This window comes from Macaca thibetana, chromosome 3, assembly GCF_024542745.1.
Source record: "Macaca thibetana thibetana isolate TM-01 chromosome 3, ASM2454274v1, whole genome shotgun sequence".
Classification (NCBI taxonomy): domain Eukaryota; kingdom Metazoa; phylum Chordata; class Mammalia; order Primates; family Cercopithecidae; genus Macaca; species Macaca thibetana.
This window is the reverse complement of record NC_065580.1, coordinates 59759135-59773740: the sequence shown is the minus strand read 5'-3', so window position 1 is coordinate 59773740 and position 14606 is coordinate 59759135. Positions and strand designations below refer to the sequence as shown.

Below are 14606 nucleotides of genomic sequence, written 5' to 3'. Positions count from 1 at the left end.
AAAGAACATTCTCTTTACTGTGCAACTACCACCTCTTTGTTGTATACTAAAACAGGTTTCAAGATTTTTTGTTTTCTTAAGAGCGTTTGATTTTCCTCTAACTCAAGACAACGTTATTAAAGGCATTTTCAATGGGGAAGAGGTTAGAAGATACAGTACTTCCTTACTCCAGTGCAAGGAATTTTTCTAAAAACAAGTCTTTATTTAAACAATACAATTGGGAAATATTTAAATTTTGTTACAAAATATTTTAAAATATTTTTTTCTTGAGGAGCTATTTAAAATTATTTAAATACAGTTTTAAGTTTAGCTAGAGCAATTAAGATAGATTAATCCTTTAATCAATTCTCACCGTTAAATAGCTTTTCTTTCAAGTGCTACATAGGATAGTCCAAAAGTGCACAGAGTTTTGGAGTGTACAATTCTGTAGTATTTCAAAATAGGATGCATAAAAGTAATGTACCTTCCAACTTTATTTCAGCAAGTACCCAGGTATTAAAATATATTACATTAGCATTGATTTGTATTCACATAGCATAAGACATCTTATGACTATTTAAAACCAAAGGCTCAATTTACATATTAAATTAGAGAACTCTAAACTTTTACATAGGAACACCAAAATGAAAAATTATCTCTGCCAATGTACTGGAACATAATTGTGTATCATCTAATTCAATAGCAATTACTGTAGGGTTCTTATCAAACCAGAACTGCAGCTGTCAAACTGATAAATTATCTTTATAGATATTAATATACTATGTAAGTGGAAAATGCAGAGCAAATGTAAGCCCTCCTATTGTTACAGAATAATTCCTCAGAACAAATAACTTAGACATGTATTTACAGGGATTTAGCAAACAATTACAGAGAAAAAACTTTCTCCCTAATTTTTCCATGATGGAAAAACAGAATTGAAAGGACCTGAAACTATATGGGAGCTAAGGAAAAAGGGTTAACAACTATTACAACACAGAACTTTAGATTTCATAAATTACCATAACTGTTTATAAGAATGTTTGAGCAGATCTATGATATAAAAGAAACTACAGTTTTCCTGAGATATGATGTTGAATTGTGTATATTGTGGTCATTTGTGTGGCATATGCATCATCTCAGATTACAAGTGAATCTGGCTGTCCACACAGCAGCTACATTTCAATTTGGCTTTGCTAGTCTTTATAAGATCTCATAGAGCAATAACTCACATATACTATATATTTGTTTCAGGCATGTTTATGATTCGTATTACCAAAATAATAAGTTATAAAATATGATGTCTAATTGATTCTAGTGACAGAACTTATTTTAATGGCTTTATGAATTACATTATTAAATAATCAGAATTATTTGAAGTTTCAAATGCACACACACACATTTAGTAGAAAGTATATAATGGTATTAATGATTCTGATGATTTGGAGACCTTGGCTCCCTTACAGTTATAAATCCTTTTGATTCTGATTTTTAATTGTGAGGATTTAAGAGATTAGTAAGACATCTGTGCACATCCTTCCTGTCTGCAAGTATCTACCCTTCTCTATTTTCAAGACAAGGGAAAGATTGGTTAGACCATTTGCTATGGATGTGTAGTGAAGACACAGATCCACCTGGTCTCATATGTAACCATGATGAGAAATTATAACAACTGTGATAGAGACTAACATCTTGAATAAATCCCATTCAATAGAATACCTTAAAATAAATTCCTACTCAGATTGGTTTTTATTTTTATGTAATCAAATACATAGTAGAGAGTGTCAGAAAGTGATTTTTCAAAGATAAGTACATGCTTATAGGATAAGCAAAGACATCTAACAAATTAGCTGCAGTAGCGTTGTTGATTTTTAGCTACTCTAGATTCCATACTAATTTTACAAGAATTATAAGGGACAGATTATATTATAATCTATTCTGATATGAAATGTGAATAATCTCATGTGATCCAATATTTACCCAACTGTTTAACATAAACCATAAACCTCAAAGCTTTGCCAACCGCTTACTAAAACTATAAAACACAAATGTTTAGTCAACTGTTTAATATAAAGCCATAAAAATCTGATGGTTTGCCCTGTATTAATGCCTTGGGCAATTTAACAAATAATCAGTATTCAATTGTCACTTAAAAGCCTAGCCTATCAATTTTCAGCTACATCATAAATTTTAGTTATTGAAATTTTTTTAACTTTAAGAATTCCAACCAATGTCAGACTTAATAACAAAATACATATTATCCCTCCTTAAAAAAACTAAATTAAAAAGACCAAAAAACCCCACACAAAATCCCAAATGAGGACTGTAAGTTCCATGTAACATCATGGTAGTTAAGATTTATTATTTTATTCAGGCAGTTGAGAGTATTCAAGCATGTCCATTTCCCTCATTAATAATCTACTGTATTTGACCAATCCAAAACTCCAGGCAGCAAATATACATGTTTTTTCTGATTTTAATTTTGTCTCTCACAGAATGGTCACAATGAAGCTTTTTGTTTTGTTTTGATGTTTATACATAAGGGAGACTATTTCTTCAGCCAAAAAATATAAGCAATTACTTCACTTTGGGGATCTTCAAAATGTTTTCATAGGTAGTAATACTTTACAATTCCACAAAATAAGGACTAAATTAAAATTCAGGGGAAAAGCTAAAACTGAAGAGAGAAGTATGAAAAATAAATGACTACAATATTAGCAAAACAAAATGTCACTATTCTTAGAGCTAACATAGTGTCCAAGAGAATCAATACAAAAACAAAACTCTGGCTATTGGTCTGATTTGCTAATGAGCATTTCAGTTCAATAATAGCAGATGGCATTAGAGAAATGATCAATGCTCCCTGGACCTATGTCTCCTACGTCAATCTGCACACACACAAAAATATTGCTTATCAAATGAGTCCTAAAATGAGAAGATTATATGCATTCAACCTAAGATAGACTTTCCATTTTATCTATATGAACAAAATGCTAAGACTGAGCAATCTTTGTCCTCTCTTCCTTGGGAGAAAGCTAAGCCAATTAAAACATGTTTATTAGAAGCTGCATGATATGCAGAAAGAGCACTAGGCTAAGGGTCATAGTGCACCAGTTCTATCCTTTACTAATTGTGAGTTTAGGAACAAACCACCTTAGCCTTTCAAAGGCCAGTTTCTTCACTTTGGTAAAGAAATGGGTGAATACTATTTTCCCTTCAAAGAATTGTTATGAGAAACAGAAAGCCATGGATTAGAATTTATTTTTCAGGGAGAGCACACAATTCCAATATGACTTTTATTCTACCGTAAGTTATTTTTCCTGCAATTGTTACTTATCACAGTTGTACGTATTTATCAGAAGAGGAGAATAGCTACCTCTTACACCTGTTAACACATCATTAGTAGGCTGCAAAGAAGCTGACTCATCAGAGAAAATTAAGGCATAACCAATGAGTTTGTTGTTACTCTGATTTGCATCTCAGATGCTTCAGATGTTTCAGATTTGGGGAAAAACCATTTGAGGACATTATGTTGTAGAAAATAAATATGTAGGAAGTATATGAGGTTCCTTTTTCTTCCTCCTCCTGGGTAGTTTATGTCCCCCATAGAACCCACAAGTTAGAGTTCCCATATCTTAATAATTCCTACTATTATTTTTGTCATTAACCCCCCACACACCAAAAACAAAACAAAACTATTAACATGAGAGAAATAAGATGATTTTGCTCTGAGATAAAATATTTGGTCACTATGCAGGAAATCTGAGCAATTACAAAGTCACCTTAAAGAGAGGAGTTTCTCAGACTTTTAAGATGTAAATATAATCTGAATATATAATCTAATTGAAAATGTGACTAAAAGAATACAAATATCAATTGGAATGAAACAGAAAGGCATAATTGGGCATAAAAGCAGGAAAAGGAGACTACAAACAAAGGTTGACAAGACTAATGCAAGTTCTGCTTAGTGGAGAAAACTTACCAGAGGCATTCTAGAATTCAATTCCTACAGCACTGCCATCACTGCTGTGGAAGCAGCACATTGGGCTCCCTTAGCACAAACATTCCATGACTCTTTGTCCTGGCTCCATGACTGGTTTGTCATTAAGCAAGGGAAAGGGAGATTTTTTCCCCTGAGGTGGGGATTAGAGTGAAAGAGATTAGGACTATGGAAATCCTTGCGAGTTAAAAAGTCCGTGGGTGGGGTTAAGAAGGGTGGTTTCACTTTGAAAAGCCCACCAGGAGTTTAAACCTAGTAATGGATACTCTACCCTCAGGTCCCCCAAATCTGTAAGTTAATCATCATTGTTCAATCACAGCGTCACATTTCTTTGCCAAAAAATGATCCACAATATATTCATATATGACCAAATGGAGCATATATGTACAACATCTGAAACACATTAGGTGATTATCTTCATTAAAAGAACGAAATCTCCCAGAGGAAGGGAGTTTAAATTTTTTGCCCAGTGACCTGTTTGACAACATAGAACTACTGCCCGGCCTGGGAGAAGGATAGACTGCACAGTGAAGATAATTTCCGTCCACTAGTGAGGGTTTGAGCGCTAACTGCAGGCACGAGTACTAGTTGTGCACCTCTGTTCTAAGTAAATACTTATATTTAGCAAGTTAACAACTTTCACTGCATAGCTGTCATAGCCACAGAACCTATTGAACCTATCATGGTGCCACATACATAGCAGCCTCAACAAATATTAGTTGAAATATAATTCTTAGGCAATTTGCTTAAGGGCTCCTCTGAAAAAACAAGAACGCTAAATGTACCTCCTTGTAAGTTCCTGAAGAGGTTTAAATGAGTTAACTGCTGTAAGGTGCTTATATGCCTGACAAATAGTAAACTCTTATTAGGTGTGTTAAATTAAGATTAATTCATTACAACTGGTGATGTGGAAATGAACGTCATGATCTCAACGATTTCTATTTCCACCACATTTTATAGTTTAAATATAATTTATACTTTAAAAGTAATTTCAACAAAGAAATAAATAAAACTCCTGTTTATGAAGTCTGAAAAAAACTAAGGTATTTTGTGGATTAACAAAACAGTTGATGAACAATTTAAATGTCTGAATGCATATTTATCATCCTTGTTTCTGTAAGAATGTCATTTAATTTTTTAACATTAAATGCATTGGTCAATTTTCACATAATGTAACTGTAAAGTCAAAATTTGGTCCCCTTCCTCCATTTATTTTGCAAGCCTGAAACTGCAATTTGGTAATTAGTAGCACACACAATATTCTTTATAAACACCAAATTTAAATTTCCACACTATTAACTATTGAATGCTTAACTATTATCTTCAATATTGTGAGCAACTTCTCTTTTAGTCTACTGCTTAATGGAGTGATTTTGCATTGGTACATTATTTGAGGAATATTAGTTCTATATATCTTTACTGGGTTCATATATGAAATATGAAGTATAATATATTATACTTTTGATTATTTTCAATAAGCAGATCGGTTGACATTTATTACTCCAAGTATAACTATTACCCTTGAAGTCTGTACAATTTGGATGCTTTTTGGTACTTAACACCTTGAGTTTAAACTATTATGATAGCCCCATAATTTATTTCTTTGCTTCTTATCTCTTCCTCATTAAGTCCAACTTCTGGACTCAGATCAAAGTGATCTAACACAACAACAACAGACAAAAAATGTCAATTCCCTATCTGAAAATCACCCATAGTCCTCTATGGTCTGTAATATTAAATCTTCATTTCTCATGTAACATGAAAGGACCAGTAAATCCACTGCTGGCTGATCATGTGAGGCTCACTCCTGAAGTCCTTTGCTCTTGCTGTTTCCTCTGTCACTTTTGCCTGTAACATTGTTTGCTCCAGATATCCAGTTGGCTTAACCCCTCATCTCCTTAGGTTTTTACACTTCTGTCATCTTCTACAGTTTCTGATCACTCCATTTCAAAGGACAACCCACCCCCTACACTTCTTATACGGATATCTGAAGTCTATTTTCATATGGATATTTCCTATTAAGTCTATTTTCAGATATTCATGTGGGATATGAATACACATCAGATATCCTATATGGATATCTGAAATCTATTTTGAAACATACACACCAATCACTATTACCACCACCACCAGTTTAAAAGCTTAAGGCTGAATCCTTGGTGCCTGGCATATAATAAGTGCTTAGTAATTATTTGTTGAACAAAAGATGAATAAGTGGATAAATGGATAATTATTAGACCATATAGCTCAGTGTTTTTACCTTATTCTTTATGTTCCCAAAACTATAAATAACTTGCTTACCCCAAGCATTCTATGTTCTATCATGCCTTAGTAACTTATACATATTTATAAAAAACGTGTAAGTTATCAAGGCATGAGAGAACACAGCATGTTTGCTGTGTTTCCTGCCTGTCTATTCAGTTAACATGGAATCTATTCATTTATTTAGCAAATATTTTTTGCGTGCCTGTTATGTGTTGGGCATGGTGCCAGGAACTAGGAATACAGCAGTTACTAATACAGATAATGTTCCTGACCTCATTAGGCTGTTATTCTACTATGGGGATGATAGATATTGATGATTACCATAAAGGAAAGAAAGTGATGCTATAGAAGGTAAATGGAGGATTGAGAGAGGTGCAATTTACATGGACGCTCCAGGAGGCTTCTTTTTGGAGGAGATACTGATGCTAAGACTTCATAGTTGAGAAAAAAAGCAGGCATGGAAGGAAGAAAGAAATCTTTGTCACAGGAAAAGGAAAGAGACTGTGTGTGAAAGCCCTGAGGCAGCAAACATTAAACAGTTCCTTTGATATAAGCCTAACTTTTTGCTGCCTAGCTCCTAGTTTTTAAAATTGAGCCCTCTGTCCACAATGATCTCTCACCAAAATACACAAGTAGAGGAAGGGCTGAGTTTTCAAACACCTTCTCTAAGAGTCATGATCCCTCAGGCTAACTTACGTCTTCCTGTATGCTCACATTTTACCTTGTACATTAGAATATTTTTAAATAATATTATAGTAACTTATTTGTTTTTTTCTCTACAAGACAGAACGTTCTTTGAAGATACAGACCATATCTTTTCATCTTTGTGCTAGTAGACCTAGCACAGTGTCTAGTACATAGAATGCAAAGAATAATTGTCTGAGTAAACAAATGAATGTAGAAAGATGTAAGAAAATAGGCAAGAATCACAGCATCAGAACTATAGTAACTTCCAATCTTCTTGCAGTTTCTTTTCATTCAAGAGAATATGTCTAAACTTTGATCAAAATCTTCTATGGCTAATGAATGTTTTACTAAAACTCGAAACTCTTTTAAATTTCCCAGTTTCCCAAAGTCAGTGTGTAAATCATTTTACTCTAGTTTGCATGGAGACACTTTTAAAAAACTGTTTTTTCTCTGTGGTCCTTGAGCAGCCATTTGACCAAATACATTTTATTTTTTAATCAATAAAAGTCAAAGGAATACCTTTTGAATATACGGGATCACCCATTTATACCTCTAAATGTTAACCTCAATGCACATTTTGGAGGATATTTGTAAGATTTATTATTCATTTGATGTTTTCTTAAAGGATGTTTGATGTAGGTGGACAGAGATCTGAGAGAAAGAAGTGGATTCATTGCTTTGAAGGAGTTACATGCATTATATTTTGTGCTGCACTTAGTGCCTATGACATGGTCCTCGTGGAAGATGAAGAAGTGGTAAGTCTAAAAGAAAAACAAAGCCAGGGTTAAAAGTAATCTTTGTGCTTTTCAGTAGTACTACCACATTGCCCAACTCCTGAAGGTTTGCCAAAGATTTATGTTAGTTCTACATCCTTGTTCACGATGCTCAACATTCACATTTTGCAAATAATAATCCTACCCATTCTCATTTCTGATACCTAACAGAATAGAATGCATGAAAGTCTTCACCTGTTCAACAGTATCTGTAATCACAAGTATTTTTCAACAACCTCCATCGTCCTGTTCCTCAACAAAAAAGATATCTTTCAAGAAAAGGTAACCAAGGTGCATCTTAGTATCTGCTTTCCAGAATATACCGGTAAGATTCTTTTCTTTTAGTTTCATAGTAATATATTTTTGTATAAACATACATTTCCTATCTGGATCTTGGCATTTAACACTTATGAGGATGAAGCTTATGATCATTTTTGAGTCATCTTTATGATCCAAACTGGAAAAAAAAAAATCCTTACAATAAAGAAGAACCCTCTCTACATTGTCTACATTAAAGTAAAACCCTAGTAAAATAAACTGGAAGGGGTTAGATGGACCAGGGTTGCTACTCTATAGAATTTATCAAATGACATTGGAACCTGAATTGTCTTCAAAATTGTAACAGGAATGCAAATCTTATTCCAAATTGACATTTTTGATGTATTTCCTACTGAAACCTTGTAATGCTATAGTAAATCTCAAAGGCCCTTCAATGTCTGAGTTGTTTCTAGAGATATAGCGTGAATGAATTTGAGAATGAATAATGACATCTTCATTTTTTTCTGGTTTTCTTGGATCCTGGAATTTTAGTGCTAATCCTGTTAGTCAGCGATTGTAAATGTGAAATCCCACAGAACGGCTGTTTCTCCTGCAGAAAGAGTTTTTTTCCTTTTTTGTAAATAGTTGGATGTTCCATTGGTAATAAAATTACATTAAAAAAATTTATTTTTTTGAGATGGAGTCTCACTCTGTTGCTTAGGCTGTAGCCTTTGCCTCCTGGGTTCAAATGATTCTCCTGCTTCAGCCTCCCAAGTAGCTGGGACCACTGGTGCACGCCACCACGACCAGTTAATTTTCGTATTTTCAGTAGTGATGGGGTTTCACCATGTTTGCCAAGGCTGGTCTCGAACTCTTGACCTCAAGTGATCTGTCCACCTTGGCCTACCAAAGTGCTGGGATTACAAGTGTGAACCATCGCACCTAGCCATTTTTATGATTTAAACAAAATACAAATCCAGTTTAGATGTTACTAGGAGCATGGCATTCTGTCAAAACAAATACTTATATTGGTCAATCTACAGTTAGGGCTTATATCTTTTTTCTATAATTATAAATATTTATAATATATCATACATTTATCATGTGATTAAATATATTTTTCATATTACAAATAATATTCAAATACATTGAATATTACTAATTAAATATAAACTCATAATTAAAGGTTTTATATTATATAATATAATAGGACTTATTTCTTAGAGCAGTTTCTAGTTTATAGAGAAATGAAATGTTTCAACAGAAAGTATGAAGAGTTCCCACGTACTTTCTTTCTCATCCCCTCCTACAGTTTCTCTATTTGGAGAACTGCTTTGGTGTGGTACCATTTGTTAAAATTGATGAATTATATTGATGAATTGATATTAACACATTTTACATTATTAACTAAAGTCCACTTTTTTTTTTTTTTCCTTGAGACAGAGTCTTACTCTGTCGCCCAGGTTGGAGTACAGTGGCGCGATCTCAGCTCCCTGCTACATCTGCCTCCTGGGCTCAAGCTATTCTTCTGCCTCAGCCTCCCAACTAGCTGAGACTACAGGCGCCCACCATCATGCCTGGCTAATTTTTGTATTTTTAGTAGAGATGGGATTTCACCATGTTGACCAGACTGGTCTTGAACTCCTGACCTCAGAGGATCCACCCACCCTCCCAAAGTATTAGGATTACAGGTGTGAGCCACCGTGCCCGACCAAGTCCATCATTTAATTAGGGTTCACTCTTTTTGTCACACAGTTCTGTGTGTTTTGCCAAATGCAGGTCATGTATCCAGCATTACAGTATTATACAGAACAGCTTCACTGCCTTAAAAATTCCCTGTGTTCTCCCATTCATGGCTCCTCCCTCCTCACACTCCTGGCAATCACTAATCTTTTTATTGTTTCTATCCTTTTGCCCTTTCCAGAATGTAATATAACTGGAATCATATAACATGTAGCATTTTCTGTCTTTTTTCACTTAGCAATATACATTTAAGTTTCCTCCATGTCTTTTTATGGATTGATATCTAATTTTTTTATTTCTAAATTAATATTCTGTTCCTTAAATGAACCACAGTTTATCCTTTCAGCTACAGAAGGACATCTTGGTTCCTCCCAATTTTTGGCAATTATGGAAAAAGATGCTATAAACATCCATGTGCAGGCTTCTGTGTAGACATAAGTTTCTAGGTAAATGCCTAAAAGTGTGATTGCTGGATTGCATGGTAAGACTATGTTTAGCTTTGTAAGAAACTGCCAAATTGCCTTTCAAAGTGACTGCACTATTTTGCATTTCCACAAGCAATTAACTCCTATAACTCCATGCACTTACCAGCATTTGGTATTGCCAGTGTTTTGGATTTTAGCCATGTTATATGGCTTCAAAGCTTGTCCCTCATGGAATTTTGCTTCCAGTTACAATAAAGTAGGAAACAAAGATTTATTTCTTTAGAAAGTTTTTATGCTACTGCTCTATCCTGTGTCAAGTCCCCATAAAGCATATTCTGTTATAAAGCCCATCAACAGGTCATTTTTAGTTGTCCTGTATTTTTTAGCCTACTTGTTTTATGTCTGCCTTTTCTCAACTGATTCATTGTACATCCTGCTATTGGACTAAAGTTTCTCAAGCAGGGCCTTCATCGTACTACTGCTATATAACACATCAGTCAAGAGTACCTCTATAGCCTTTTATATCTCATCCTAACTCCTGTTTTGTTAGTAACATAGTCTATAATGTAGCCCATAACATCTATTCTACTTGATTTCCTACAATTCCTCTACAAAAATCTTTCATTTCTATCAAAGTAGATTCTTCAAAGCTCAATCTGTTTCCTGACCCTACCCTCAAGTCTAGTGGTACAATTCTCACTTCCACTTTTTTGCTTGCACTTACTTTCCTCTTCTCTGTTGTAGGTACCTCTCAAAGTCCAGCTCAAATACCATCTCCTTCTGTACCCTAGTCATCCACCTTTTCCATTCGTTTTCTCTTTTAGTGTGTATAAAAACGCCCACACCCATACCCACAAACACACACACAGTATTTGATGTATATGTAAGTTTGTATCACTCACTTTGTTTTAGAAATATTTTGGGATTTCTTCTGTATTGTGAGCTTTTTTGATGCAAAGTTTACCTTTTAGCCACCGGGAGCTCCCAATGGGGTGAGCATAGTTCCCAGCACCCTGATAATTGAACCTTGCCTTTATGATTTTGCAATACTTAGTATATCAAAGTAAAATCCTAAAACTTACTGATATTATTTATAGCCTATTCTTTGTAACATACGATTAATCTTTACCTCTTTAAATATTTTGTTTAACAAGGGCCAAATACATTTGAAGATGCAGGAAACTACATCAAGAACCAGTTTCTAGACCTGAATTTAAAAAAAGAAGATAAGGAAATTTATTCCCACATGACCTGTGCTACTGATACCCAAAATGTCAAGTTTGTGTTTGATGCAGTTACAGATATAATAATCAAAGAGAATCTAAAAGACTGTGGGCTTTTCTAATCAACCATTTTCTGTTCCACTCTTGCTCATGTATGCTTTTCAAAATATAAAAGAAAAGGTGCTGTGTGATGTGTTTAGTTTGAATAGACAGTAACTTATTTAGACATATAACTAGCATTGTAAAGCAAAAAGTTTTCCCACAAAAAGGTTTATATATTATCATCTGTATCTGGATAAGTTTAAATTTCTTTGGAACATGGGGAATGGGAGGGCCTTCGATGTCCTTATATCTAAAAACTGATATGTTTTGGTAACTGTAAGAGTACATATCAATGACACTGAATTTTCTTGGAAATAAACTTCTACATGTGGACTATTTTTACTCATAGAATAATGAAGAAATATGGAATAATATTATTTCCATTGGCCAGATTTTGAGAGGCATTCATTTTTGTTGATAATGTAACATGCCAGTAATGTAGAGATTTTTTTTTTAAGATACAGGGTCTCCTTGTGTTGCCCAGACTGGAGTACAGTGCCACAATCATAGCTCACTATGGCTTCTAACTCCTCGGCTCAAGTGATCCTCTCACCACAACCTCCTGAGTAACTAGATCTACAGGTGCATGCCACCATGCCCAGCTAAGTTTGTGTTTTTGTTTTTTTGTGAGTTTTTTTTTTTTTTTTGTAGTAACAGTGTCTCACTATGTTGCCCAGCCTGGCTTGAACTCCTGGCCTCAGGTGATCCTCTCTTCTTGGCCTCCCAAAGCCCTGGAATTACAGGCTTGAACCACGGCTCTTGGCCTGGAAAGACTATTGTAAAAGGGCATGAGACATTTATTAGTCAACTACCCTCTGTTAGGCAGCTGCAAGTGAAATGTTCTGTATGCATTTCTTTGTTAATAGGAAATTACATTTACAAAATAAATATATTCAATTTTATCTCCTACATTAGTTTCTTTAAAAAAAATCATTAATGCTGAATTTACTCTTAGAGTTGAAAATTTCAATAATTTGTTTTTTTTTTTTGCACTAGCCTGGTTGAATAGAGGGTGAAGTGTATGGTCAAATACACAATGTAAGGCTTTATAAGTGAATAACAGTTTTTAATGGAACACCAATTCCCCACATTTTATTCCAGATTGTCATGGAACATTATTACAATTGATGACCACATGGGCTTTGGGATGATAACTCTGGACTTCAAGAGAGAAAAATAATGTTTTAGTACTCGTATGTTTTGTGTTTTGTGAATAAGAAGTGGGAAGGAAGAACAAGCAGATTTTTAGAAGATAAATGTTGAGCTCCTCCACTGGTACTGTATGGTCTATTCTAACTATCATATTTTATCCTAATGGTCAAAGTCTACTTTTTAACAAACCAAGTTGGTGCTTTAGAAACTAAATCATATTATTTATGAAGATTACAGGTGTTTTTTTCTTTTTATAAATTGTCTACCATTTGCAAAACATTTTTTTTTTTTTTTCTTTTGAGACAGGTTCTCACTCTCTCTCTCAGACTGGAGAGCAGTGGCCCAATCTCAGCTCACTTAAACCTCTGCCTCCCAGGCTCAAAGGATTCTCTCACCTCAGCCTCCTGAGTAGCTGGGATTATAGGTACATGCCACTACTGCCTGGCCAGTTTTTGTATTTTTAGTAGAGACAAGGTTTCACTATGTTGGTTAGGCTGGTCTCAAACTCCTAACCTCAAATGATCCACCCACGTCGGCCTTCCAAAGTGCTGGGATTACAGGCTTGAGCCACCGTTCCTGGCCCTGCAAAACATACTTTTAAAACATGTCTTGGCCAGGCGCGGTGGCTAACGCCTGTAATCCCAACATTTTGGGAGGCCAAGGCTGGTGGATCACGAGGTCAAGAGATGAAGATCATCCTGGCCAATATGGTGAAACTCCGTCTCTACTAAAAATACAAACATTAGCTGGGTGTGGTGGTGTGCGCCTATAGTCCCAGCTACTCGGGAGGCTGATGTAGGAGAATTACTTGAATCCGGGAGGCAGAGGTTGCAGTGAACTGAAATCACACCACTGCACTACAGCATGGGCAACAGAGTGAGACTCCGTCTCAAAAAAAAAAAAAAAGTATGTCTCACTATCATTTATCCTTCTATACTTCTGGAAAATAATATATAGTCAGACTATTAGGTCAGCTTATTAGATTTATAATGACTCTTTTAAAATATTTAATTAAATTCTTATAAGCTAGGTGAGTTGCAGGGAACATAAATTAACAATTTGCCAGTCTGCGGTTTAGGTGGATTTAGATAATTCTGTCTCTCAGTGTTGCTACTTCATTTTTCTATGACATGTTTTCCTTCTAAACACATAAAGATAATCATAACTCATTGAATAATCTTCACTAAAGTGCCTGTGGCTTTTTTTCCCAAAAACACAAAGCAATTATCAACAAATACAGTCAAATTTTTAAAATTATATTAAAAAATTAATTTGAAATTCCAAGATATCAAGCACACATGAAGAAAAGCATGAGCAATCATTTAGTTCAGACATTCCATAAAGTTTTCTAGCTGAGAATCACCATCTGTATGACAACCATCCAACAGTTTGTTGGAGACGTTCAATACTATGAGATTTTAAATAAATATTACTATATTTGATTCATTGCTTTGTCTTTCCTCCCTTCCCACTCTACTTCAACCTGTTCTCTTCCGTAAGTGTGAAGAGACGCTTCCATGAAGGAAAATATATCATTTGAAATGTTACTGACTTAAGTTTAGGATTCATTTTTCAGACAATGTAGGTGGAAAGGATGGGGTCAGAAATGGTTCAATTTGCCTTTCAAAAGTACATAACTCTTGACCTCATGATCTGTCCACCTCAGCCTCCCAAAGTGCTGGGATTACAGGTGTGAACCACCACATATCTACTAAAAATACAAAAATTAGCTGGGTGTGGTGGTGCATGCCCCGTAGTCCCAGCTGCTTGGGAGGCTGAGGCAGGAGAATCACTTGAACCCGGAAGGTGGAGCTTGCAGTGAGCAGAGATTATGCAACTGCACTCCAGGCTGGCGACAAAGCGAGACTCCGTCTCAAACAAACAAAGTACGTAACTCATTTTGCCCTGTGCACAAAGTGACAGGCATAAATATTAATTTCTGAATATTGTTCTCTGAGAACACTAAACAGTATGTTAAATGACCAAAATGAACATGGAACTT

The 14606-nt window shown here is 34.9% G+C and overlaps 1 protein-coding gene across 1 annotated transcript in view; it reads left to right on the top strand.

The window, feature by feature from the left end:
* GNAT3 (G protein subunit alpha transducin 3) overlaps positions 1 to 11525 on the top strand; it is a 56011-nt gene extending 44486 nt beyond the window's left edge. Inside the window, exons 6-8 of the mRNA XM_050785228.1 lie at positions 7554 to 7683; positions 7873 to 8026; positions 11282 to 11525. Of these exons, the coding sequence (XP_050641185.1) occupies positions 7554 to 7683; positions 7873 to 8026; positions 11282 to 11472 (475 nt within the window). The 3' untranslated portion in view covers positions 11473 to 11525. The remainder of the gene's footprint in view (positions 1 to 7553; positions 7684 to 7872; positions 8027 to 11281) is intronic.
* The last annotated feature ends 3081 nt before the right edge of the window (positions 11526 to 14606 follow it).